We start from the raw sequence: 26,234 nt of genomic DNA on the forward strand, positions 1-26,234 counted from the left end.
AAAAGGCTGTGTGTGCGTGTGCGTGTGTGTCGGAAGCAGAAAAAGAAGGGATGTGAAGCCTGGAAAGTGTGTTACAAGCTGCATGAGTGTGTGTTTGAATGATTGTGCTAGATTGAGGGGGAGTTAAAAAAAAAAAAAAAAGAGAGAAAAAAAAATGAAACTTGAAAACTGAAAATGAGACGGAAAAAAAAAAAGCTGCTATCGCGTTTGACCAGTCAGAGCACTCGGGAGCAACCAGGCGTAGGAGAAACAAATGAGACGTTTGTCGGTTCTGACTTGCCTCTTGTGCTTCGTCACCAGAGGACAAACAAACATGTATTATCTGGTCAAACTTATTTTGATCACTTTGAGTTCTGCCCAGCATTGACGCTTACTAGTGGTATCCAGTGAATGCATCCTATGAAAAAATGAAAATGTATTTTTGAGTCTTTCTTAACAAGGGAAACGTTTACAAAACCTGTGTTGGAATCTTAATTAAATATATTTTTTGGTATATTTAACATGGAGTGGGATTTCTGATTGGAAAATGGGTGGCTGGTCACCGTCATGAGAAGAATGTCCCTTTAGTCAGTCACGGATCCTTAGAATTGTCACCACTTTATTCCCTCTGCCCACAGATGATGAGAGGAACTTTAATCAATGCTCATCAAACTGGTACCGGCTGTAATTGAGGTCATTTACCAAGCGAAGGACAGGTCTGACTAATCCAAATTCATCCCCTTTTTTTCAAAAAATACTTTGGGTTGGCAGTCAAAATTTACTCTTCCCTTGTTTACGAGACCAAGTCACCACAAGGTGTCACAGCAGGCTTGGTGTTTTCATTCTACTGGGTCCACATGAAACTATGCAGAAGGCAAAGGCTTTTCAGTTCTGTACACGATGTACACTTATGTCGCCCCGGCAACCAAAGAGATGCATTCATTTAAAACAACAAACAAACAAAAAAAAGTCTTAAATGAAATGAAGAAAAGCCTTGGCAACATTCAGCCATGGTTTAAAAAAAAAATGTAAAAAAAGAAAAAAAAAATCAAGTGAATTTTGAATTCAATCTGATCCTGCCCACCTGAAAATGTACGAGACATTTCAATAAAATCCACTTGGTTTTACCTACATGAACTGTGTCTTCTATCGTGAACTGTTTGAAATGGAGCATTTTCCTGTGAGTGTTTATAAAAATGCTCTGTATTTTTTATTGGTGCTTAAACGTCTAATGCATCAAATAATGTTTATTTACATGTATTTCTCTCTGAAAGGATTTAAACTAACCATTTTTTGCGAGTGTTTCATGCAAAAGAACAAATCGTTGGATTGGCTGTTAGGGGAAACGAATCTGCCACTCGGTTACGAATATTGTAGGAAATAGCAATGTCCAGCCAGCGGGCAGGCACCAAACTGACCATCGTGCCGACGTCACTTTACGTTTTTCAATGGGCGTCAATTATATGCGGATTTTCTCTATTCGCGGGCCGGCCCGATCCACATCAATTACTCGCGGTTTTCCTTGATGCTCACGTACTGTCATACATTTAATTTATTTGATAGCGTTGCTTGACAGGAGTATTTTTTAGCACAACGTCACATTTTTGAATGTTGTGTTGTGGTTTGGTTTCATTGGGGTATGCAAAACGGCACCAGCTGAGCCAACCGCAAAGAACATTCCGAAGCCGCTCCTCCCCCGCCACCCCCCAGCCCCCACACATTCGTCTTGCAACTCAAACTCAAGATGGCGCAGCAATTCGTCCAGGCTAAAATCAAAGGAGACAAAGTGGTCCTGTTCATTAAGCCCACTTGTTCGTACTGTATCACGGCCAAGGAGGTTTTGTCCAAGTACAAATTTAAGCCGGGCCATCTTGAGTGCGTTGACATCAGCGCGCGTCAAGACATGAGCAGCATGCAGGACTACTTCCTGGAACTCACCGGCGCCCGCACCGTGAGTAAAACCTGATAAATTAGTGGGTGGAAGAATCAAAGTGGAAGTGTTTAATGTCAGACTTTTACTTGGAACATAAGTTTAATGCCAGACATTTACTTGGGACGTAATCTTACGTATGCAGTCTGCATTTGCCGAGTAGTGTGCGTTTTAACACTACTGTGCCAGCCCGACGTGACGCAGCATTTTCAACCGATTTTCGATTTAACTACGTTTTTGTGTCTGTGGTGCGTGTGTCTTTGTTAATTCGTTTTTTGATCCTTTGTTTTGCAGCATTCATCCAAAAAGAATTTTTTTTAAAACCACAGTATAATAAATGCCGTAAAGTGAGTGTCGTAATCGTGCTATACTGTCGTAAAATGTTATAATAACGCATGACGATTAACATTGGACTATTCCATTGCGGTGTTGTTTTGCCCAAAAAACAATTTGCATATAAGCATCCAAAACAGTGACGTCAATGCAAATATTTGACGTCACTATGAGTCACTAACATGCCTGCGGTCGTTATCAGTGCTGCATCAGTGGAAAAAAAAAAAATAAAATAAAAAAAAAAAAAGTGCTGCATCAGTGGTTGACTCGTCGTGTGCAAGGTTGCCTGACTAGTAACATGTCCTACTAGTATGACAAGGTTATTCTAGTGAGGACAAAAAGATGAAATGAATCGATAAAAACTGATTTCTATTAAAGACAAACGAAGGCTGAAATAAAGAAAATTGTAATGCAGGAAGTAATCTTCATAGCATCAATGAATTAAAAGGAGGTGACATGATTTATTTTTTTTTTTACATTAAAAAAAGTGATTTTACCTCCAAATGACTTACCCAATGTTTATTCGGCCACTTGCGTGGGTCTACCAGCCAATACATAAGTCCTGCATCCCTAATGGCTTAGAAAAGTCAACGGCTGCTGATTATGTTTTATTTAATTTTCAACTTTGCTCATTTGTGTCATTCATTGGAATTTAGGTCCCACGGGTGTTCATTGGAGAGGAGTGTGTTGGCGGCGGCAGTGATGTGGCAGAGCTACATAAGAATGGCAAACTGGAGGGAATGCTGCAGTCCATTGGGGCGCTACAGTGACCCACGCGGAACTGGCAGGTAGTAAAAGAGTTGAATAGACTTTATAAGACAGTGAACGAAATACACAAGCAGTCATGTCTTCATAGATGATCTTTCAACGGCACATAAAGTATGGTGACCATATTTTGATTTCCAAAAAATAGGATACTCGGCTCGGCCTCGGGATACTGAAGTTACACTTGAAGATGCCATACATAACTAATATATTTCAAGTCAGTAAGTTTTTTTTCATTGGGAAAAATCTGAATGTATTCTTCTGCAAATTCTTTAGTGCTAGTGATCCGCCTCGATACTGCTATCTCATTGGATGGTGATGCGCATTTACGGTTGCATCTGATTGGTCAACGTTAGATTAAAGTTATAATTCCACATGGATTTATTATCAAGGCAGTAATTTTTTCAATCTATTGTGCAGCCCTTCTTTAAATTATGCCTCCTGTGTGTGTACATTTAGAAACCAAACCCCCAAAAAACATAGCTCTCTTTTGAAGTCTGACTTAAATATGACAATGTTCTAAATAATACCGCTTCTGTAGAATATCCATCTTTAATTATACAAATATCTTAGTATGTGTCAGTGTAATAATGTAAATAATAAAACCGTAGTCTCGCAAGAATTTTAATTTGACAAAGGAAAGAAATCTCACTTCAGTCTTTAATTTTCTTCCTCCTAAATGTTTTCTTTTCAAATCCGGTGTTCTGGATTAAACAAACTCGGTCAAATTTGCACATGAATTCTCTCATACAGCTTTTTTTTTTTTTTTTTTTGTCATCCATATGAGCTTTGAGATCTCCAATTTTTTTATCACAGTCGTATTGGGATGTCGTATTGCTTGCTTATTCAACTGGTGGCTTTTTCTCCCCAACCCATTTCGGCAACAAACCGTTTTCTATGGCACTCACGCACTTGTGCTAACTGCCGCTGCCGCTTTTTCTCGTCAACTTTCACGTGGCTCTTTAAATGCACAGCAAACATTTTGATGTTTAATCAAGAATGACAATTAAAGCTTTTATGAAAATCATCCGTGATACAGTACAGTGAAACAAAAAAAAAAAAAAAAAACTGTCGGAATATAAAAAATGTATAAGATTACAAAAATAATTGCAGCACCAAATAATCATAATTTAAAGTAGAAACTGATACAATAAATTGTGTATCCAACCAGAGGCATTGTGGTTTTTGTTGGTGGATGTGAAAGTTTCCCCGCAATCTTCAAACTCCCGATTATGCAAATGTGACAAAAATTATTGCCCTTCGATTTGGCGTATGCAGCCCGCCAGCGTTGAGTACATTGACCATTTGATTCTCAACCAACTTGAAACGTCCACATCTTGACACCGCCGACAAGCTGAATGAATGCAATGTCATGTAATAATCAAATCTCTTCCTAGTATATAGATTGGGAAGAATTCAATGAATATGAGCACAATAAATTGTCCGAAACAACGATTGTGCCTCCCGTTAAGTTCGGAAAGTGACGGCTGCTAACCAACCTCAACTTCTACAACGTTCTCCGTGTTCAGTGCTCTGCTGAATGAAATTCAAAGGAGGCCTCTACCTCTTGATAGAAGCATGATATGCAAATAATTTAATCGTGTCCACGGTGGGGGGGGGGGCACACGTCCAGACAGGGCAGGTGGCAAGTAGAAAAAGAAACCACGCAAGCGTCCTCCTGCTTGTCCGGCCGAGTCAACACTCGCAAACGATGAAATAAATATCACAGTTTTGAGAGTCACGACAAATAAATCCGCCAAGCTCAAGTTGAACTTTCCACGGTGCAGCATCAGTCCTTCTTGTGCCGGCCTTAATGGAATGAAGACGGGAAGCGTCACGTCGTCCCGTCAAGGTCTTTGATCGGGTTGGAAAAAGGGCGGCAATTTTCAAAGTTGGAAGCTTTGCATGAGGATTTGATGAGAATAAAGCACAAATTTCATCAGTTGGGACTGAAATTTCAGCATCAGCCTGATTAAAAACAAGATTTCATTTAGTATGATGGAAATTTCAGGGTTTTTTTCTGCCATTTGTGTTGCCAGCCAAAATTCAAGCCTCGGATGAGCCGCCACTTAAAAGTGACGACAAAAAAAAACCCAAAGCGATTCACGGTTAGCCGTCCATTTTGCATGGATTTGCATGAACCAAAAATATTCCCCAAAGGTTCCTGACACTTTCCTTCTGGTAAAGGGACGCAAATATGTTCATTGTCTTTCTTCGTGCTGAATGGCCTTTCCGTACCTCCAGGTGACATCACATGACCAGGCAGCGAGACTTGCGTAATTTGCGTCGCCGTTGCTGGTACTCGCTGAGCTCCTGCAGATATCCTCGGGACGGCCAGCGCAGCCTCTCCACCTGCTCGCGCTCCTCTTCTGGAACCAACACACACACACACACACACACACTTGACTGTCTGCAGTCTCACGCCTCGTCCACGTTGCTTCTTTACGCTCTCTCTTGACCTTTGACTTTCTCTCGTGCCCTTAAGTGCCCGTCCAACAACTAAAAAAAAAAATAAGCCTTGTGTTGTGTTGACAAGAGATGGTAATAAAGTACACCACTGAGTCAACAGTGCCGTTTGCTTTTCATTTTATTAATCAGTCTTTATCTTGAGCTTCCAGGCTTCGCAGTTAAAAGTGACTGAGTGCCCGGGGGGGTATTTATGATTCACCTCGGAGTAATACATGAACTATATTCAGAGGGTTTTATTTGTGGAACTGCTTTAGTTTTACGACATTTATTAAGTGGCATTTGGCAGTGGTGAGAAGTCAGGGCCAGCAAAGGCTTCTCAGCAAGCAGCAATGACCCTAATCAACAACTTACTTGAAATTTTATTAATTTATTTCCAACATTCTTCATTTCATGTTTTGTTTCTTCAGCTTCCAGTTAAGTTTTTTTTTGTTTTTTTTTTGGGGTCGAATCATATTTCAGCTTCTGTGATGCATGTGAATGGTCGTCTGCTCAGGTCCTTCAGAATCCAAGTGAGAGAGATTCACGAAACTTTAAGGCGAAGAGTGACGTCTGTATTTTTCCATCCTTCGCTCGGTTGTTCAGAGCTCAATGGTCTTGCAAATTAAGTTGGCTTGTTTTAAGTTTTGTTTTTTAATTTTTTTAGGGGAATGTGCATCGTTCCCAATGCATTTGTGTGTGGAGCAAATAAAAACGACTAAGGATTTTTTTTTTAGGTTTTCTCACCATTTGAAATATTCCATCCCATGTAATGCACACTGACCTGAGAGCTCCAAGAAGTCCGGTTTGTGACTGAAGATCAGGTAGTTGTTGGCAATGAAGTGAAGGAGCCACACGTACAGCTGCTCGGCATTGTGACACTATGGAGCAGAGGAAACTTTTTTTTTTTTTCTTCAAATGGTGCTTGAACACAGCCAATGCCCGTCTTTAATTCAGCCGACTGAGCATTTACACAGCCCTTCAACAAACGACCTGGTCAGTTTATTGATTTTAAAACAACACCAATGGGTTGAGCAAAACCCATTCTAACTGAGAAGTCAATGGCTGGCATTACAAGATGACCTTTCTCCCAGAACACTGACCTTTGCCCGCCGGAGGAGTCGAATCACGCTGATGCCGGTTGACGCCAACTCTCTGCTGGGCATGCTCTGCAGGTAAGCGCAGACGCACACCTCGCACAGATGCTGCAGCCGCTTCACTTGGTACATCTCCGCACACACCAGCACGGCCATAGCCTGCAACACGCTGGCTACCAACAACAAGAGAAAACAAAAAGAAAAAAAAACACAACGAAGTGTCAGTGCAGTTTTTGAAGGGAAAACCTGTGAGGCGAACAGAGTTCTCATGCACAGGTCACGGAATGCTCAGAAGGGGGTGAAACTTGCACAAGCCTCATGCTTGCTTTGCCTTGAAATTGTCGCATCAGCTAAAATTGTGATTGCCAAATAATGCGCCAGAGCACACAGAATCGATCTGTATCCATTTTGATTATCAATTCCAGTGACGTATAGTGACGGGCGGATAATTAAACGCCCCTCCACTGGGTGGTAGTAAGACCCTTGGCTCAATAAAGGTTACTGGAAAAACGGAGCTGTAACATTTTTAAGACGACATTTAGAGATTACACTTCCCCCTAGTGGCCAAATCACCTACTGCACAGTTATTGCATTGTTAAAATAGCAGAATGGTAGTTAGAATTTTTACTGTCAAGCCCCATCCAGTAGCAATAGATGAAAAGACGGAATATGGAATAGCAATCGCATTAACCTCACTCACACATGAAAACACACTCAAACATCGTTTGAATTTTTTTTTTTTTTTAAAAAAAAGCTTGGAATGTATACTGTACGGAATGTTCAACAACCAGATTTTTCATTTATTTTGTATTTACTATAAAGATATCAATGTCATTCTTTGTTTAGTACCACATCATATGGAGAACAGCTGCGTTTAAATTTATGCTTGCGTATCATCAGCTTTTGCTTTGTCACCTTTGCAGTGACGGCAAGTATCCAGTTGCTTTTGCCAAGATGTCACAAGCATGCGTGCAATATCATTACGTAACGTGACAAGGTAAACAAGAACGTCTCCTAACATAACCTGAGCGCTGTCACTCAACATTCTCGTTGCTTGCATGCTCTTCGGTGGCCAGGCGGTATCCTTTCGGATTTTTATCTTTATGGACATACGCTAGGTCTCATATGCTAATCCCAATTCAACATCAATGTGACAGCAATTGAATAAATTTGATGTTTCATCTGTAAGGTATAGTGCTCATGCAAGTCGTATCCTCCCATCCTTGGTGAAGTCACCTTGCGTTGTCCTTGAATTGTGGGCTCTTACGCAACAGTCGGTTGCTGCAGCCTCTGGAGTTTTTTTTTTTTCTTCAATAGGTTCAATTATTCATTCTCACGACTCAAAATTAACCTGCTCATCCTCCTTGTACAAAATGATGTCAGTTGTGGTCGCACATGGGCGCGATTACAATAATGACGTCACTCAAAATGCTGCCGCATCAAACCAAGTGTGTGTCACGTAGCAACAAATTTCGTGACCGTGGCTTTAGGTATTTTATTCTCTGCCGCAACTGAGTTATATTACTGGTGTAATATTGTATTAAAATGACTTTGAGGTTGCGTGCAACCTTTAAATGTCGTACGATTTCAGCGTCATCACTGGAGAGAATAATCATTTGTAATTAGCTTGAAATGCTTCATGAAGTGTGACGGAGAGCGAAAGAGCGACAACAAAAGCCATGTGATGGGGCACAGGCATAAGCAGATGAAGGTGAGAAGCCACGTGTGAATGTTGTCATGGCGAAATGGAATTTCATATTAAGCTCATTGCTGTTCTTTTTGCCCCGCCCCCCCCCTCCCCCCTCCCTCCGGGGAGCGACAGCGGCAGCATGTTGCGGTCACACAGATGGTTGATGCGACTTGTGTTGGAGGCTGCGTTCAGTGAGCGAGGCCGCCAGGAAAACACTGCAGCAGCACATTCACGTCATTTTTCATCTGGCGTGGCTGCTTATTAATGGGAACTGTTTTGGCAAAGTTGTACCCAAAATATTTGAAGTTTGAACACACCCATGCACTCGTCGTAAAAACGGTTGGAGCTTAATTTGCGTGCCAGCGTAAATTTGGTTACAAAGCAGACTAGATCAGGCGTGGGCAAACTACGGCCCGAGGGCCACAGGCGGCCCATTGAACGTTTTAATCCGGCCCGCCAAACTTGAAAAAAATGAAATGAATAAACCTTGTTAATGTTTTATTTTCTAAATACTTTGGTGTGTCAAAGACGTATTTTGTTCACTTTCATTTAAAATTAAATATATTTTTTTTTCTCAGATGAGGTGAGGTTACCAAAACACTCCATCCATAAGCTCCTGGTTCGGTCCCCTCTGTCAAATTTTAGAACCCATTGTGGCGCGCCAATCAAAAAGTTTGCCCACATCTGGACTAGAGGTTAGACTGCCAAAAAGCCGGTCTAATTTGAGGTGCAGCCGGTCAAATGGGATTTGGGGGAATTTAAATTGAAAAATGGGATTTGGGTGTATTTTAATTGAGACGCAGGAAAACAAATTGGTGCTGTGTTTATGTGAGGCATTTGCATTTCATTCATAAATATAAAACCGCAAAATAATTAATTAAAACAAATCGTCCACTTGCTGCAGACAACTAAAGTTATGTATGCAGAGTGCTTTTTTTTTTTTTAACTTACATTTTTTAACTTTTAACTGCCTAAATATTAACTAACAAAATTCAGCATTTGCAGGACATCTGTACTTATACACGCATTTATATTTGTTGTTGATCTAAATTAGGATTTGGCCACGCTAGAGGTCCGCACTTGCCTAAGTGCAGAGTTCTAAACGCGTTATTCTCCCTGACTTATTTAAATTTCAAACGCAGCGCCCAAGAGAGTTTGAATGAATAAATCATAAAGTGAAAGTCTCACCATCATACAGACTCAATCGGAGGATTTAATGAGGGCATACGAAGAAGACGTGGTTGGCAAGCGGCGAACGTACCGGGACAACACGAGTCGGTGTAGAGGTACTCCAGGAACGACAGGAAGGTGTCTGACGAAACCCCGTGGATGGGCACCACTCGACTCCGGGCCTCTGCGTACTTCCCGCTGAACATGGCCGCCATGACGTCGCAGCGTGCGACCAGCACGGCTCGGTGTGCCGGCAATACGCTCCCTTGAACAAACGCATCGGACAGAACGCACGGTAAAGTGGTGTGAGGAGGTGGACTCGATTGCATCTCAAACATTTTGTGGCGAGCAAAGCAAGAATCAACGAGGCAGTATTTGCTCGAAAAGTGTATCGTAAGACTCCTTAAGCTCAAGTCAAGCACTCCAAAAACACAAGTTGAGCTGAAGTTATGAGGATTGATCTTTCCGAATGGGTTCTTAAAATCAACAGCAAACGGTGACACATGGAGCTTGTGCACAAGCCGTGACATTTTTTTAATTTTGTTTTGCTAAGTGCCATTCAGAGCCAGTCACGGCAATGCCAGCACTCAAGCTGCAATTATTCGTGCAAAAATGAACAGAACACCCTCACAGAATAATGCTGAACTGACTTGAACTCGCGGTACAAACACAGTAAAGCGTCTCGTTGTCCTTGTTATCTCGGGGGTCGTTTTAAACAAAAAAAAAAGATACGTGCGTTGAAACACAAAAAGGGGATGGAACACAGCTCGTCCTTTGGACCATTTGATGTGGTTTTTATCTTTTTATGGATGAGCAGGCCTGTCAGCAAGCCCATAATTCAATCAAGTCTGATAAAATGTGACCTTCCTCTCCCGTGTGAGTGCGCATTCGTTAGAGGATGTTAATGACGGCGTCAACCCACCCTGCACCATGAAGATGACGTCCGAATAAAGAGGCGAATTGAAGAGGTTGACGAGCGTCTGCGGGCCGAGCTGGGCTGCGCGTGCGCTCGGGGTGTCTCTGCCGCCCTGCACGTTGCACGCGAGGAAAGAGCGGTGGGTTAACACCTGAGCTGGATGACAAGCTGATACAAGCCAATTGCTATTCTGAACATTTATCCCACCGCCCCAGTGGAATACATATGGCACCTTGGATAGTCTCACACAGCGCTGGCCAGACAGATGAATTGCAATGCCAAACACGTCATAAAAGAGGTGGAAAAATGAATCTCTCTCTCTCTCTCTCTCTCTCTCTCTCTCTCTCTCTCTCTCTCTCTCTCTCTCTCTCTCTCTCTCTCTCTCTCTCTCTCTCTCTCTCTCTCTCTCTCTCTCTCTCTCTCTCTCTCTCTCTCTCTCTCTCTCTCTCTCTCTCTCTCTCTCTCTCTCTCTCTCTCTCTCTCTCTCTCTCTCTCTCTCTCTCTCTCTCTCTCTCTCACCCCCCCCCCCCCCCCCACACACACACACACCCCCACACCCCACACACACACACACACACAAATAAAATAGACGCTAATTAGAAATACATTTCTGGCTAAATTATTAACCGCCCCGATTCTTGGGGGGGGGGAAAGGGAGGGGGGGCTCCAATAAACATGTTAAATAAATTTTTTTTTTGGTTTTTCTACTACGTGGGGAGCCACTGCATCTGACTGAGTCCTCCTTGGCACTAGGTGGCACTAGCTATATTTGCACAGCTTGACACATCAGAAAGAAAGGTCTTTGTTCACAATTTTTTGTCATTGTGTTAAATGAAATTTTATATACTAGAGTTATTGGTACTTGGTGTCGGTAAGTACTCAAAGAGTGAATACTGGTACTGGTATCGGTCTGGGAAAAAAAATTGGACATGTTCACGTTGATGCAGCTTTTCTTTTGGCTATCTTGTTTTAGATTCCGTTCTTCGAGATGGGCTGCTGCTACACAGGCCACCTGCCACCTCTCTTCTTTTAATCCACCTCTAAATTTAGAGCCAGAAATCCCGCTGATGAATTTCATGCTTGAAGTCCTGTATTAAGACCTGACAGATCATCTACTTTAGCTCCCTCGAGAGCACGTCTTGTTTATTTACTGTTAATTCCCACGGTATCAGAGAGGTGATTATGCTGACTAATTATGGAAATATGCACATTAGAACAGCACCATGTCAAAACAAGATCTCGTTGATTGAGGCCAATTTAAAAACACGTTTTTAAAATCCAAGAGATTTCTCGTATCACGGATTAGAGTTGGTGTAAAGATTCGGAAAGATCTAGCACTTGTCATGGTCATGTACATTCGTAAAACTGCTGGGTTACGAGCAGGGCTTTCACAATCTGATATTTTTAGAATCTAATATTCTATTGATTCATCAAATTATCGGGTAAAATTTCATCCAAGTTTGTGGTATTTGCCACTGTGCTACGAATTTACATCGAGTCACAAAACTCAAAAGGCAACCAAAACCAATCCTCAACTCAATTTTCTGGGTCAAAATAATTAAAGCAAGCTTGGATAAAATTAACTAGGGCTGGAGTTTACAAATAAAAATGAAAATAAAAAATAATAATAAAATACAAAAAAATAAATAAATAAAATTACATTTCAAAATAAAAAAAATAAAATAAAAAATAATAATAATAATCAACCCCACACTTTTTTTGCGGGGAAGGAAGTTACAGAACAAAAATGAGAAGACAATCTTGGAAAAACTCACCCTTTCTCTGCCAATAAGCGATCGTATGCGCTCCATGAGCTGAGCCACTGCGAGCGAGTTCTTCAGCTTCTCTTCCAAAGCTTCCTGGAGGTGCTCCCACTCCCACGCTCCTGCAAAACATCCACAAAGGCATCCTCGGTTGCACGCCCTGTTTATGGACACCCACATACCTGACTTTGATTTGATTGTCAAAGAATACCCCAAGTGCGTTATATAATCTGCAATGGGCACAGCTTGAATTTTTTTTTTTTCAATTTAGCTTTTTCGACAACTAGTCAGTTAGAAAATTCTGAACACAATACAGTTTTTTTTTTTTTAAGTTTTTTTGCACAATTTAAAAAAATCAAATGCAAATTCTGCACAATTTTTTTTTCTATTTCATCATATGCAAAGTGATAATGTTTCACATATAGCGGGATACTTGTCCAAAAATAGCCCCCCTTTGAGATCACTTCTCTCTTTTTAGGTTGATGTCAGCCTTTCATGGACGTCGTCACAGATCATCTGCTCGACGATGCACGGCTTTTATGGCCGAGGCCTTTCAAGAGAAAGCAATTGAAATGTCTCGTTTAAGACGGAGAGACAATGAAGGGGCGTATGGAACATTTTATTGCAAAGGATTTTTTTACTGGGTTCCCTTCGCTTTTAACTGAAGTCAAACGTGTGATTCATGAAGCCGGCTGCCATCGTGCCCCTTAAATAGCAAATGGATGTCCATCTCTATCAGCGTTATCGTGAAAACAAAATAAGGAGATGACTATGACTAAAATGGAAAGATTGAATAAAAATGACAATTAAAAAAAAAATAAAAAAATAAATCTCAATCAGAATAATCATGGCGAGGGTTTATTTAGCTTTCTCTTACATTCCAAAAATGATGAGAGAAATTAGACGTCAAAGGGTTAAAAAATTTACAACAAAAAAAAAAAGAAGAAAAACGCCACGCAGTTGCTCGCTGCCTTAATTCATCATCTGACTGCTCAACAAGACGCAGCAATCCCTTAGTGTGCAATATGTGATACATTTGCAGATATACATCTGATAGTGAGCCACTGACAAATCAAATAACTCCGCAGCACGCTTCAAAAGGAGGTACAGTCTTACACGCTTAGCATCAACCTAGTAAAGTCGTGGCCTCTGTGACACGCACACACGCACACACACACACATACCGACAAACCAGAGCGTGAAATTATTTCATGGAGTGGATTTCATGATATCATTCTGGGTGTGGGGGGGAAAAAAATCCACTAAAATGACTTGGCAAAAAAGCAAAGTCTTGTGTGCCGTCTTCAAACAAAAGAACATCAAACAAAAAGCTCCTGAGGTGCTTCCTTGTTTCCTCGGGCAACGCCGACCGACTAAAATCAGACCGGTATAGAATATGAGACAAAACATACAAATGTCGCAACTTAGTGTTTGTGTTGCTTGCCAAGTTGGAGACTGAATTCCTTTGTTGAAGCAACACGTGATGTGACATTCATTTTCTGCTCTTGACTCCCCACCACGCAAGCTCAAAGGCATGTGAAACATCCACAATGCACACTGCACCAGGCGTCTTCAAGAAGTGAGCGCTTCTTCTTTATGCGGTCCCGCAAACGGACTCGGTCTAATCTGCTCAAGAGCTTCCGTGTTTGCGTTCCTCCAGCGATAGACACGCAAACGTGAGCATGCGTGTGTTCATCAACGTTGTGCTCATAAACACGCCCAAAGCTGCAAATCAGATGTTTGATCCGTGCACGACACGGAGTCCTTGATGAAGTGCGCCACAATCTGACATACGGCGAGCGCAGCACTGCAGACTTTTAAACCGCACTCGGAGAAGATTTCCATGAGGCGCTGAGTACATCTCACGCTTGTTGACGAAGGCGTCACGTGATGCAAGAAATGCACCAGTGGAGAGTCTACAGCGTACTTAAATGTGATGTTGGTACGTATTTAGTAAGAAAGGCATTATTGTAACACCCCACAAAAAATAAATAAATAAATAAAATTTAGAGAAAAAAAAAATAGAACTGCACTACAAAAAGTTTTTTATGAGAAAATTACTGATAATTGGAAAGGAAAAAAAAAGGCAAATTGACGCATAAGAGGCGTAACAGTTGCCTTTGCTGTTGAGCCGCTGCGGTTTCTTGCATTCAGATAATTAGATGCGCGGTGGTGGAGAGCGACGATTGCTTTCACCACAAGCGAGTCTCAGGTGGTTAAATTCACATTCTGGTCGCAGCTTTCCACTTTTATTTCCTGTCTATTTTGCGTCTGTTACTACATCAGAAGCCGGTAAACTTGCTGCTCGGCTTGAAATCGGTAAATCAATATTGTCCACAAATACTGTTTTCATTCCACTCATGCAATTATAAATAATAAGTTTGCGTCTTCATCACAGAACCTAAAGTAAAAAATATAAATAAATAAATAATCGTTTGCTTGTGTGACCATGAATAGGAAAAGCCATTTAGAAAATGGATGGTTATTTATAAAATATAAGTAAAGTATATAATGTGTGTAATTTGTATAAATAAAAAATTATTTTAAAAACATTACACAGGCTTTTACTTGGAAAAAAAATCCATGTATCACTTTGGCTCTGTGAGTTGTTTCCTGTTTAAAAAAAAAAAAAAAGTATTTTCTAACTGAACAGTGTTTTTAAAAAAAAAAAAAAGTATGATAAATGTTTAAAAGACTAAACACCACTAATTTGACTAATTCCAGCTCTGAGTTCCCCTGGCATAACACTAAACATTGGACCACACCCAACAACAGAAAAAAAACGCCGTCTGCTGCCAAAGCGCATTCAACATTTATTCATCTCACTGGAACATAGCTGCTACTTGTAATGTCACTCTGATAGCTTTCCTCTCCAACGGCAGTCGAGTCAAGCGGAGCGCAACAACAAATATTGGTGTGGCAGTTGGCAGGAAACAACAGAATGAGGGCGAGCGTAATTGGCATTCCGAGAAAATGATGAAAAATGGCAAAGCTTTGCAGGGCATCCAAATCGAAGGAGAAAATGAGAAAAGGCGGGCGGAGGCATTCTATTTAGCTGATTTGTGGTGACAGTGTGATCATAAATCGCAGTCATGGGGGGGAAGTGAACAAGCTTTCCAAACATCATGTCTATCATTCGGATTCAAACGACGGCGGAGGAGAAGCAAAACTTGGTCTTTGGTTAAAATTAAGACAAAACAGAATCAAGACATCGCTTTGTCCTCATATCATATGTTCTATTCTGTTTATACCGTTTTGATTCACCTTATTTTAGTATATGAAAACGAATGAAATAATTAAAATTAATTCAATTAATTAATCAATTAATTAATTAATATTTTTTTTTTAAATTGTCAACAAAATAAAACCAAAACTGAATTAATTTAGAAAAACAAAAAATAATTGAAATTGCATTTTATGTTTACAAAACTAACTAAAATTAACTATAATTGCAGAGAAAATGTGCTTCATTTTCGTCTTTGGCAATTAATTTAATAATTAGCATTTGGGGCTGTTTTTAAAAGCATTTTTTTCTATATTAACGGCGTGGCCGTTTCCTAAAAAAACTAAAGTGTTAAAAAAAAAAAAAAAACTAAAACTAATAAAAACTGAAACACGCCCTGAAAACTAATTAAAACTAACAAAATTTAAAACTCAAAACAAACAAAAAAAAAAACTAATTAAAATTCCAAAACTAGAATAACCCTCAGCGCCTCAGCACACAATAAAAATAATTTTTAAAAAATCAAAGCATTCTCAACTACTGTTGCAACAAATCTTCCACAATCAAGCCTTGCGTTCGCGTGCCAGTGTTGTGATGCTTTACCTCTGTAAATGAACATGAGCGTCTCCCATAAGCACATACACAAGAGGGGATCCTTGACCACCAGACGCGACAGCCGACCAGCCAGGTGTCCCTCAGATCGAGGCATGTCATCAATTATTGCTCCATCCCAGGTGGAGAGCAGCGAGTGAGGCGCCGCATCCCTCTCCCTGCAGACGCAGCGGGACTGAGGCCGTTCCCTGCGCAACCAGACAACAGTCGGCACAAAAAAGAGAGGAGGAGGAGGAGGAGGAGGAGGTAAGCACCTGCTGGCTACAGATGGCGAAAGAGTTTGCCGGCGCCACATCGTCTGCCGCCTACCTGGTCTTGGGCCCGAGGAGCAGCTGTCGGAAATACGGGCTGACGGCGCACAGCACCGATGCGTGAGCCCAGCCCAGTTCTTTCCCGGAGTCGCCGGCATAGAAGGCCACGTCGGCAAACTGCACGCCACGTTCCAACAACCACTGCATGTCTTGGGAGAAGCTCGACTCCTCCACTCGGATTGGAGGAAGACGAGCTGAGAAGAAGGGGGAGGCAAGAGCAATTCTTGAAATTATTCCAAGAGTTTTGGGCCATGAACCGGTCGTGAAGAAAATGTTAATACGTTACAAAGACTCTGTTTTTTTTATAAAGGTCATCAAGCAACATGATGGAGACCAAATGAGTGGTAAAGGAAAGTCCTCAAAATGCCAAATGAAGAAACAGAAAATGCAATTATTTGGTGAAAAACATAAGCATGGCAAAAAATTTTATATTTGATTTTTTTTTTATTTTTTTTTTTTAGCCAGGTCCGTCAAAGGCATGCTTGTCTTTGTTGTTTGTGACACCACCTAAATTGAAGCTGTTCGTCTTCATGTCAATCTATTTTTTTTTTTTTTGACAAAATGTGTCCAATGTCCAAACACTGATGCACCTTCTGTAACTGGATATATGACTCTCTTATTTACGAGTAGAAACAACATCAGTGATAACGATGATAGACACACGCCCACACACACGAGTGTATTATTTAAGGTCAAATTCCAACTCTGATTAAATTAATTTAGTCAAAGACAAGATTAATCTTATCTTGTCCCAGCTGCATCAAAATAAAACACTCAATTGTTGTTTCTCAGTCTGCTGTTGAAAACATTCCAGACAAAAATTGATTTCGCCTTCCGTGGCAGTCTACATCTCGCTTCTAATTTCCAATTTAGAAAACGACATCGATCTGAAGCAAACCTTAGCAAAGCCTTTTTTTTTTTTTTTTTTTTTTAAATGGCTCTGTAATCTTGAGAAGTCAGAAAACAGAACAGAAAATATATTAAAAAGAAAAAGCACACATGGTTATGAATACAAATGTAGCTTTCCGTTCTTCTTCTGACCTGGTTGTTCCAAGTGAGGCGGGCGAAGCTCGTTGACTTTATTTCCTCGCCTCTTTTCCGGCTTCTCTTTGGCTTTGTGTTTTAGACACTGAATCATGAAGTACTCCAGCTGAACAACAAACACATGCACATATTCAAAAACTAGCTACAAAAATAAGTTGTTACATCATCTGGTCTTCGCTTAGGGAACAAATTGCCCCCCATCATAAGATGTACTATCTTAAAAATGAATAACCCTGAGGTGAGATGCAATGTGCGTGTGTGCGTGTGTGTGTGTGTGTGTGTGTGTGTGCGTGTGTACCACGCTGCCAAAGTAGCGACCCACGAACACATGGTTAAGCGAGGGTAACTCCAGGTAGGTGGCCCCAAGGTCCCGGGACAGCTGCAGACCTTCACTGTGAGGCACGCAGCTGCTCCAGTCAGACGCGCACAGCGGGCATGTACAGGGGGGGCCCTCGTCTGTATGAAGGGACCACAATTCTGTTAGCGGACGATAATGAGAGCGTTCGTATTTAATCAAATATTCTATTGAACAGAAATACAGCTGGAGCCATGATGGCATGTTCACGGCACCTCAGTTGAATGGTCACAATTGAAATTCAAGGCGAGCGAAAGTATTTTAGTGAATTAAAAAAAAAAAATTTTTAATTCATTCACTACCAGCCAAGTACAAAAAAAATGACGTATTTTGCCGTCAATGGTAGTGAATGAGATCTTGAATGACGACACTGGCACCCTGCTGTGTTCTGCAATTTTCAAGCATGAAAACCAACCATGCCCATGCTGAGCTATCAGGGCATGGGGGGGGGGGGGAGACAGAATCTGACATAAAATTAGAGGGATTATCTTGCTGGACGATAAAGGAGCAGAGAGAGACAGAACAAAGAACAGAGCCAGAGCGAATGAGTGGGACACCGCTAAGTGCTGAGGCATTTGATAAATCATAATGCTAATAACCTACAGGCGCTCAGCCAAAGAGCGTGTGCTCGTGTGCATGCGTGTGCGTGTGTGAGACTGAAAATGGAGGAGGAGGGGGGGGGGCGTCAGTCAGGCGGTGACTTGGCACATCAGTGTCGCGTTTATGTGCGCGAGGGCGCACGGGTGCCCTTGACGGAATAGTCGGGTCCTTTGCTCGCCGCTGCTTTAATGGCCGCGTTAAAACGCGCGAACTGCCGCGGCGGTCCAAATTAAGAAAGCCGAGATCAGCCGTCGTTCTCTGCGGGCATGAGGAGACAGCGTGAAGCAACTCTGGGGGGCGGCAACTAACCAAACGACAAAGCCAGCTTCCTCTGTCCTCACGCAGCACATGTAACACACGCGCGCACGCGCACGCGCACACGTACCACTAGCACAACTCGACTCGGTTCTTTCCGCGGCGCTGCACTGAAAGGATCTCAAAGAATGTTGAGCAGAAAAGCTAAAAAATACAATTCTGTGCATCTGATTGGTTCGTTGACACAAAGCGCATTAAATGAACGTCTGGTCCTGGTCGAATACACGAACTGGCCCCAATAAGGATTTTGGTGGTGCTAAACGACCTGGGCCCCAAAAACACTTGCAGCGCATCCGCTAAGTCCAACAAATTGCTCATGAACAGATGACGATGAACTCACAAACTAGACAAAAGCAGACTCGTCAGTTGATATTAGGGCTGCAACTAACAATAATTTTAATAAATCAATTCGTACGTCAATTAATCAAACGTTTAAATATTTCATTTACAAACAGGACATTATTTGAAATTTTAAATGTAAAAAAAAAAAAAAAAAAAAAGCATAAACATAAATGATGTATGATTCCGTTTCTGGTTTTGTTTGTAACATGTCCGAAAATACACTAACACGTTGATTATTGTTTTACAAATTATAATTTACTCAATGTCATTTTGTCAAGTTTCTACACACAATAAAATCATCTGGATTGAGATTTATGTTTTAAGTAGATTTATCGTCGACTTGAAAAATAAAATGATTATATTCCGTGCAATGACGAAATAAAATCAAAAATAAAATAAAAATTGGGTAAAGTCAGCACCACCATTTTTTTTCACCGATTACAAAGTACACATATACTTGATGGTTTGAACATTCTTGGCTTTTTTTTTTTCCAAGTAAAAATAAATAAATAAATTGCAGTAAAATATGGATGCGCTAATACGTTTGAGATTTTGCTCAAAGCCAATTGAAGAATATAATGAGGAGCCTCTCAAACTGTATTTTTGCTGACAAAAAAATGGACTAATCAGTTGTATAAAATATATCAACCCATTTAAAGCATTGAAAAGTCGCCTACAGCATGTCCTCACCGTTTAGCCTCGCTCCCACCGCGACCAAGATGACAGGCACGCCCCAGTGCCTGAGAAGTGGGCGGAGTCTCGGGGCATATCCATTCCTGACCTGCTGGAAGGCCAGCTTGTCAGTCACGGAATACTTGATGACCAGAATGTCCGCCTGCTCAAGAACTTTACGTACGCTGGCCCAGTCACTGTCCAACAAGTCCTGAAGAGGAAGAAGCACAAATCAGATTCATCATCGATAGTTTACTGCGATGACTATCATGGATGCAACCTCATATAACCCGAGCCATGCCCCTCACAATATCGCCTTTACTTTGTAGAAAGAAAAAAATATCATAAAATTGGACTGAAATGAAAAAGCTGGAAAAACCAGCAGAGCACTTGGAGTCATTTGAATAAAAACAAAGAAGCCAAAAAATGAGTGACAAGACGATTGCCGGGCTAAGACAGCTCGACAATAGAGCACTAACTGTACTGCTGAAACTTCAAAATAATTCTTGCTTAAAAAAAAAAAAGAAATTTTTCATTCTTTTGGGGGAAGTTTGAGGACAGCGTACTGAAATTTCACACTCAAGCCTACAATCAGTGCTTGGAAAGACAGCGGCCTTGAAAATAGAAATGATTGAGCGTCTTAAAAGGAACCGTATCAATTTGGCGACATGTTTTTATGACTAGCATTACTTCGGCAAAGGTGATTATCTTTTGAATGCACGCTCGTGCACGTGATCAAGTTCCCACTAAACGAGCAGGGGAGGGAAGCAGGAAGGAGTGCATAACGCACAATGTTGCTCCACATTGAAATTTCACATTTTGCTAACATGGACATTTTTAATATTGATTATATAATGGGCAAAAATCTTGACAGACGGGTCCAGTTCAGTGCTCCAGAAAATTCTGCTACAGGTCTATAAATCACAGAATGCTTCGAATAAATTATTGAATATAAAGCCAGTAGAGCTGCGAGGTGTGTAGACTTAGATCAATCAGTGGAGACTAGAGTTCAAAGTAAATGTGGTGAAGCTGCATTTAGCTGTTATGCTGCATAAAAATGAAAATAAGATGCCAACAGAAGTAAAGTCAGCCCTGAGTGTAAATGTTGTTTGTTTTACTCATTTTGCAAGCTTTTGGGTTTAATATTTGCGTACAGCGAAAGAGACAATGAGCATCTGGGCGCGTGTCAAGTGTCCGATGTAATTGAGTGAAGCTGGGCACGTTTCAAAATAAAATATTTTTCAGCCTTGAATAATATAGAAATACGTTTGTTTTTTCTTTAATCTTGCGACTCGGTCCGAAGTGGTCTTACTCAACAATTTTATTTAAATATTTTTCACTTATTTATTTATTTATTTTTAAGATTTTAGAAACCCACTTTTATATGTTACCTTATGAATGTTCTTTTTCTAAAGTTTTCTTAACGATTGTTTAAATTGTGTCAATGTAAATTCTGAAAATATTTGTAAGCTACTTTTGTTTCCTCATCTTTGCTTTTGAATGCCATTAACTTTGTAAATGCTTGTAAATGTTACCTTGCGCATGAAATGTGCTATAGAAACAAAACTGCCATGAGCGCCTTTCGAGTTAGCTAAAATCACTGCTGTCGTCTGCACTCAATTTATTTTGCAATATACACTTTTCTACTAACTGCATCCATGTACATTTTTTTCTTCTCCTAATTTGAATTATGAGCCAACTGCAGGCCACATGTTGGCAACCATTCACATTGACGTTCACACATGCGCTACGGACTAATAAAATTTCACCAGGACGTATAATGCCAAAGTCGAAAAGCAGACATGGCTTACCCAGCTGGGACAATCCTGGACCACGATGGTGACATCCCCAAAGACACGTGAGGTGTATTCCATGAAGGCCGGGTTATGCAGGCTGCTCTCCAGGTCGCTGGGGCCCACCAGCGCCCCGTGGCCCAAATAGCTCCACAGCAGGCCTCCCTGCAACTGGCCCTGACCCATTATCTCCTCCCCTGGCCCGACTCCACCGGGGCACTCGCTCCCCAGAGCCACGATGTGAATGGACCTGCGAAGGAGACAAATGAGCCATGAAAGTAAGGAAGTGCTTCAGAAAGAAGAGGCTCTGGACCTCATCCTTCATGCCAGTGGAATAGACACTGACAAGCTTGGCAGGGACCCTCGGGGGAGCGCAAACGGAGGTAAACAGTAGAAAGAGTTAGACCGAGTTCATCATCGGATTGATCTTTAATCATTTATTGGCCACCGCAGAGCTCACCGCAAAAGCTTTGCTCTTTAAAAAGCACACATAGTGGCTGATGTGTAAATTCATGAGAGAAGCATGCCAAGAAAAAGATACCAAAATAAAGTGCGCTTTGAATGTATCGACTAAAGGAATGTGTAAGCAAAAAAATGAGCAGTTTGCGCACAGGTGTCAAACTCAAGGCCTGTGGGCCAGATCGAGGCCTGTCTGTGCCATTTTCGTGGCCCGCTCAAGCTTGCTACAATTTAACCATACAAATTGGAAAAACATATACAGCACAAATTATCTCATATGATGAGGCAATTTTTCATGTTGACAATTATTACATTGACCCTCTAGGGCCACCGGAACAGGAAAAGAAGTTTTACACCACGGAGACTGAACTTGAAAATAAGATGCATGCAGTTGAAATTGTAGATAGATAGATAGAAAAAATAGATTAGATAGATTAGATAGATAGAGACCTGGTGCTGCATTCAAGGGGAATCGAAAATGAAAGCGTCCTTAGGTGACGTCTCCGTAACGAGTTGCAGGTCGCCAGCAACTTACATTGCGTTCACGGTGCCGTTTTTGGTCTACGCTGCGGAGCGTGTCCCCCTCACGGTGCGTCTGCACGCCAGTCTGCGGCAGTCAGGCTCGCCGTTTTCCGCAGTGAGCCTCGGCTCAGCTCCGCCGCTAATCGCTCTCATCGGCGGCTGGTCCCAATGGAGCCCGGTCTCGCTAACTGGCATTCCCCCGCCTCGCTCGTCATTCATAAAAGCGGGAGCCTCGACCCCCGCTCTTGTCCCGACGGCGAGCTGAGCAGACGGCTGACTGTGTTGGAATGCTAACAACACTCAAAGGGCGAAACGCTGACAGGTTACCGGTGGGGAGGGGGCGCCATTAAACAGCGTGGAGGAGAAGAGCCTCGCGCACCGGGATCTGGAGCACATTAATGACGTCGGACACTACAACAAAGTCTTATTGGCAAGAGAGAGAGGGGGGGGGCCTCTTTGTGTGTGTGCGTGTGTTTATGTGTGCGTGTGCGCGCTTGGGGGGGGGGGGGGGTAAGGAATGAATCGCTCGCCTGACTCAGCAACATGCACGCGCGTTCAGAGCTCTAATTTGCTGATGTTTAGAATCGAGGGGTTAAATGGGGGGGGGGGGGGGTGTTGAACATCGCAATTGAGGTGTTGTATGGGCCAAAAATAACATTTTGCTACCTCACACACACGAAAGAAGCTCTCACGCTTAATTAGAAAAAACAAAGAAGCTTTGATTCATGTTTAACTAAAAAAAAGAGAAAAATGTAACACAAAAAATGCTCTCACAGCCTATGATTTAAAAAAAATCTGACACCCCCCCCAAAAAAATAAAGATTCCACCACAAAACACCCTCACACTCACAAAAAACTCTCATACCTTGAATAAAATAGCAATGAGCCTCGCACGCGAAAATCTCACAAAAAAATGCAAAAAACTCATCTTTCCCCCAAAACAAATTCTCACAACAAAAAAAATCTCTCGTTCACCCGGAAAAAGAAATTCAACAATCTATGTAAAAAACAAAACTTTCCCATTCACCCGACAAAAACTGTCATCAAATATCAAAAAACATTTATCATGCAACAAAAACATTCTCTTTCAGGACAAGCCAGGCTCCGGCCTTCTTGTGTGGAGTTTGCATGTGGCCTGCGTGGGTTTTCTCCGGGTACTCCAGTTTCCTCCCACGTGCCAGACATGCTTGACAAATTGTTGGATCTCATTGATTCACGAAACAATATGCTTTATGTTTAGACAAGTTGACTAGTGAGCTATAGACACTGCATTTTATTTGTATCAATAACCAGCCAATAACAACGCGCGACTCTTCTATTACAATTTTCGTCAAGGCATAGTGAAAATAATTCATTAGGCGATGATGTGTTTGACGATTCGGATGGGTGGACGGTTCTGCTATTACCAGTATTGGCTTCCTGCACCAAAGGTTAATTGCTTCTTTTAAACCATCCTTCTAAGATGATACTGGTTTGGAATTGTGTGTGTGGGTGTGTGTGTGTGTGTAATCCTGCAAATGTACCATATGATTAATGATTTCAAAGTCAAAATGAATTCTGGCCAGAAGAGTCATTATAAAAAAAACAATACAAATGGTGCCTCCTTTTGCACAGTAGTGTGCTAAAAGTAATGGAAATTAAAAGTCGGTTCATTCCAAAAGACTTCTCGTGCGCCAGTGAAATAAGAGTAAAGATCTAAAACGCGTTTGTATGTACATACACAAAACCCCACGCATGCAGAGGAGGTCAGAAGAGGCACCGTCATGATTCCTCCTCCATTAGGACGATTCCATGCCCTCATCGGCCTCAGCATCGGCCTTGGCCTCCGCTTTGGCCCGTTTCTCTTTGCCCTCCTCCCCCTGGAAGTAGTCGGACTCAATCCATCCGGGCATCTTGGAGAGCTCCACATAGACGTCCCCGTCGGTCTCGGTCACTGTGTGCACCCGCTGCTTCACTCCTTTGGAGAACCATTTGGGCACAGGTGGCTTTTGGGTCTTGTCTATATATTTGCATATACCCTCCCCTTTAGCAAGGGAAATCTTGTACTTGTGTTTGGGACAAATTATACAAAGGGTGCCACCAAGCTCCTGTGCCATGAAAAAAAAAAACGTATTTTACAGGTGCGAGGCAAATAAAGTGCAAATCACTTTATGTCTCACAACAAGTCTCACCTCAATGTCTCCAGTTTCGAGCTTTCCACCGGCGTCTGTGAGACAGATGATCAGCGAATTGCAGAACGAACATAATAATTGTTTAGGAATTAACGCGTCAAAAAAAGTGAAAACATTTGTTTATTAAAAAAAATTAATAAATAATTTGTGTTGCATTTGTATGTGAATGACATTTATTACTGTATCAGAACTTCAACTTTCTTGACTTCGGGGCTGCGAGAAAGGAACTCACGATAGCAGTAATAGTCCAAAGCGTAGAAGCCTCCCTGGTGGTAGATGATCAGTACATCTCGATCGTCCAGCGTTCTGAATGTGCGCTTTGCTTGAATCAAGTCGTCTTTCTTCCCCACAAAATGACGCCCTCCTTGTGGCTCCTTCAGCTCCATGGCTCTGTGAAAATTCCGCAAATCGTAGCATTCATCCAACTCAAAATACCGACATCACAATTCATGACCTACATTATCGAGACAAGTAAACCACATGGCCCATATTACACTCTGCTGTCATCCTTCCATCCGGAACTACCATCACACTCATCTCCATGAGCAGTCTTTGTGACAATATTCTATAAATATCTTGATGTCGGGGAATCTGACCCTAAGAATGAGTCACGTAGTGGAATAATGAGCACTTCAGTGCAGGCTGAGTAAACACAATAGTACGAGTGAAAGTCACATGAAAGGAGACCTCCAGCCAAATTGTCAGAGGAATTACATAAAATGAGGGGAAGAGTGTGAAAGAATGGTTTGTGGTTTATGATAAACATACTTGATCATCCCATCCCCAAGAAAATTGTACATTCAAATCCATACCACTTGTCGTGTTCGGGGTCATGAGGAGCTGGAGCTTCGGGCAAAAGCAGGACTAGCTACATCCTCGAGTGGTTTCCAGTCAGTCAGTAAAACACAAGACACATACTCGACCGAGACAGACAACCACTCACCATCACTGAGTGGGAACTCAACCCACCCTGTCTGCATTAGAAAGAATCAGGCCAATGTACCGCGACACCATCAGTGATTTGACATTACAACACATACACAATGAACCAGTCTACCTGGCAGGAATTTGGATTTTTTTTAAGAATAAAAATACATCTCCTTACCTTTAACTTGAGCAGCTCCTCCGTGTGCCAAGCCGAGCAGATATTATATATGGCTCGCAACTCCACGCTGTGTGGGAAGGAGGCCTCGTATTTGTTATCTTCAGACACATGCTGCTTTCAGGGGCTCTTATCAACACTCCGTATCGCTCTCCTGTTTCCTCCATGTGCAACAGCTTTAGCAGTTTCATTTGGAGATGAAAATTCAAGAACATTATTGTATGATGATGATGATGATGATGATGATGATGATGAGGCGTTGGATGAGGAGGAGGAGGATGATGATAGTTAACCATTATGATTAAAATTGTTTCTGTCTGGCTCAAATACAAACAGATATAATGTGAGCTGCTAACGAATAGGAAAAAATACTCAGAGCAGTGTAGAAGAATATAGTGGCACTAAACCTATAGTTATCTTCAAGTTTCCTAACTTTTTTTTTAATTATTGATGATTGGCATCTTTTGGGGGTTATTTCACCGCCTAATTTATTGCAGACAACTTAGTAAACCAAAATTTGTTAACAGTAAGATAAATAAATAAATAAATAAAATAGTAGTATTGTGTTTCCGATACACACGTGTCCCTGGAGCGATATTTTCCAGCGTCTCAAAGTTGCCGATGA

At 41.6% G+C, this 26,234-nt stretch overlaps 3 protein-coding genes across 4 annotated transcripts; 1 reads left to right on the forward strand and 2 right to left on the reverse strand.

Moving 5' to 3' along the window:
- Positions 1 to 1,678: 1,678 nt before the first annotated feature.
- glrx (glutaredoxin (thioltransferase)) lies at positions 1,679 to 5,573 on the forward strand. The gene is made up of 3 exons (XM_088308352.1): positions 1,679 to 1,930; positions 2,899 to 3,030; positions 5,252 to 5,573. The coding sequence occupies exons 1-2, from the start codon at positions 1,724 to 1,726 to the stop codon at positions 3,010 to 3,012; spliced, it is 321 nt and encodes a 106-aa protein (XP_088164478.1). The 5' UTR covers positions 1,679 to 1,723; the 3' UTR covers positions 3,013 to 3,030; positions 5,252 to 5,573.
- Positions 2,886 to 22,756, reverse strand: rhobtb3 (Rho related BTB domain containing 3). The gene is made up of 13 exons (XM_088308348.1): positions 22,350 to 22,756; positions 21,374 to 21,605; positions 19,581 to 19,773; positions 17,577 to 17,734; positions 17,276 to 17,384; positions 16,233 to 16,428; positions 15,915 to 16,111; positions 12,101 to 12,210; positions 10,332 to 10,437; positions 9,501 to 9,674; positions 6,556 to 6,722; positions 6,237 to 6,333; positions 2,886 to 5,376 (listed from the first exon to the last, which is right to left on the reverse strand). Coding segments are annotated over exons 1-13 (1,860 nt in total). The 5' UTR covers positions 22,352 to 22,756; the 3' UTR covers positions 2,886 to 5,257.
- rfesd (Rieske (Fe-S) domain containing) lies at positions 21,504 to 26,222 on the reverse strand. Of its 2 annotated transcripts, none has more exons than XR_015845766.1 (5): positions 25,613 to 26,222; positions 24,740 to 24,897; positions 24,508 to 24,542; positions 24,057 to 24,423; positions 21,504 to 21,605 (listed from the first exon to the last, which is right to left on the reverse strand). XR_015845766.1 is itself a non-coding variant. In XM_088308351.1 (5 exons), the coding sequence occupies exons 3-5, from the start codon at positions 24,891 to 24,893 to the stop codon at positions 24,115 to 24,117; spliced, it is 498 nt and encodes a 165-aa protein (XP_088164477.1). In that variant the 5' UTR covers positions 24,894 to 24,897; positions 25,613 to 25,785; positions 26,190 to 26,216; the 3' UTR covers positions 23,595 to 24,114. The 2 variants fall into 2 exon arrangements, 1 of the variants encoding a protein (XP_088164477.1); XM_088308351.1 differs by lacking the exon at positions 21,504 to 21,605 and having other exon boundaries at positions 23,595 to 24,423; positions 25,613 to 25,785; positions 26,190 to 26,216.
- Between the last annotated feature and the right edge of the window lie 12 nt (positions 26,223 to 26,234).

This window comes from Idiotropiscis lumnitzeri, chromosome 11 (assembly GCF_059441095.1).
Source record: "Idiotropiscis lumnitzeri isolate Australia: NSW breed Sydney's pygmy pipehorse chromosome 11, RoL_Ilum_1.0, whole genome shotgun sequence".
NCBI lineage: Eukaryota > Metazoa > Chordata > Actinopteri > Syngnathiformes > Syngnathidae > Idiotropiscis > Idiotropiscis lumnitzeri.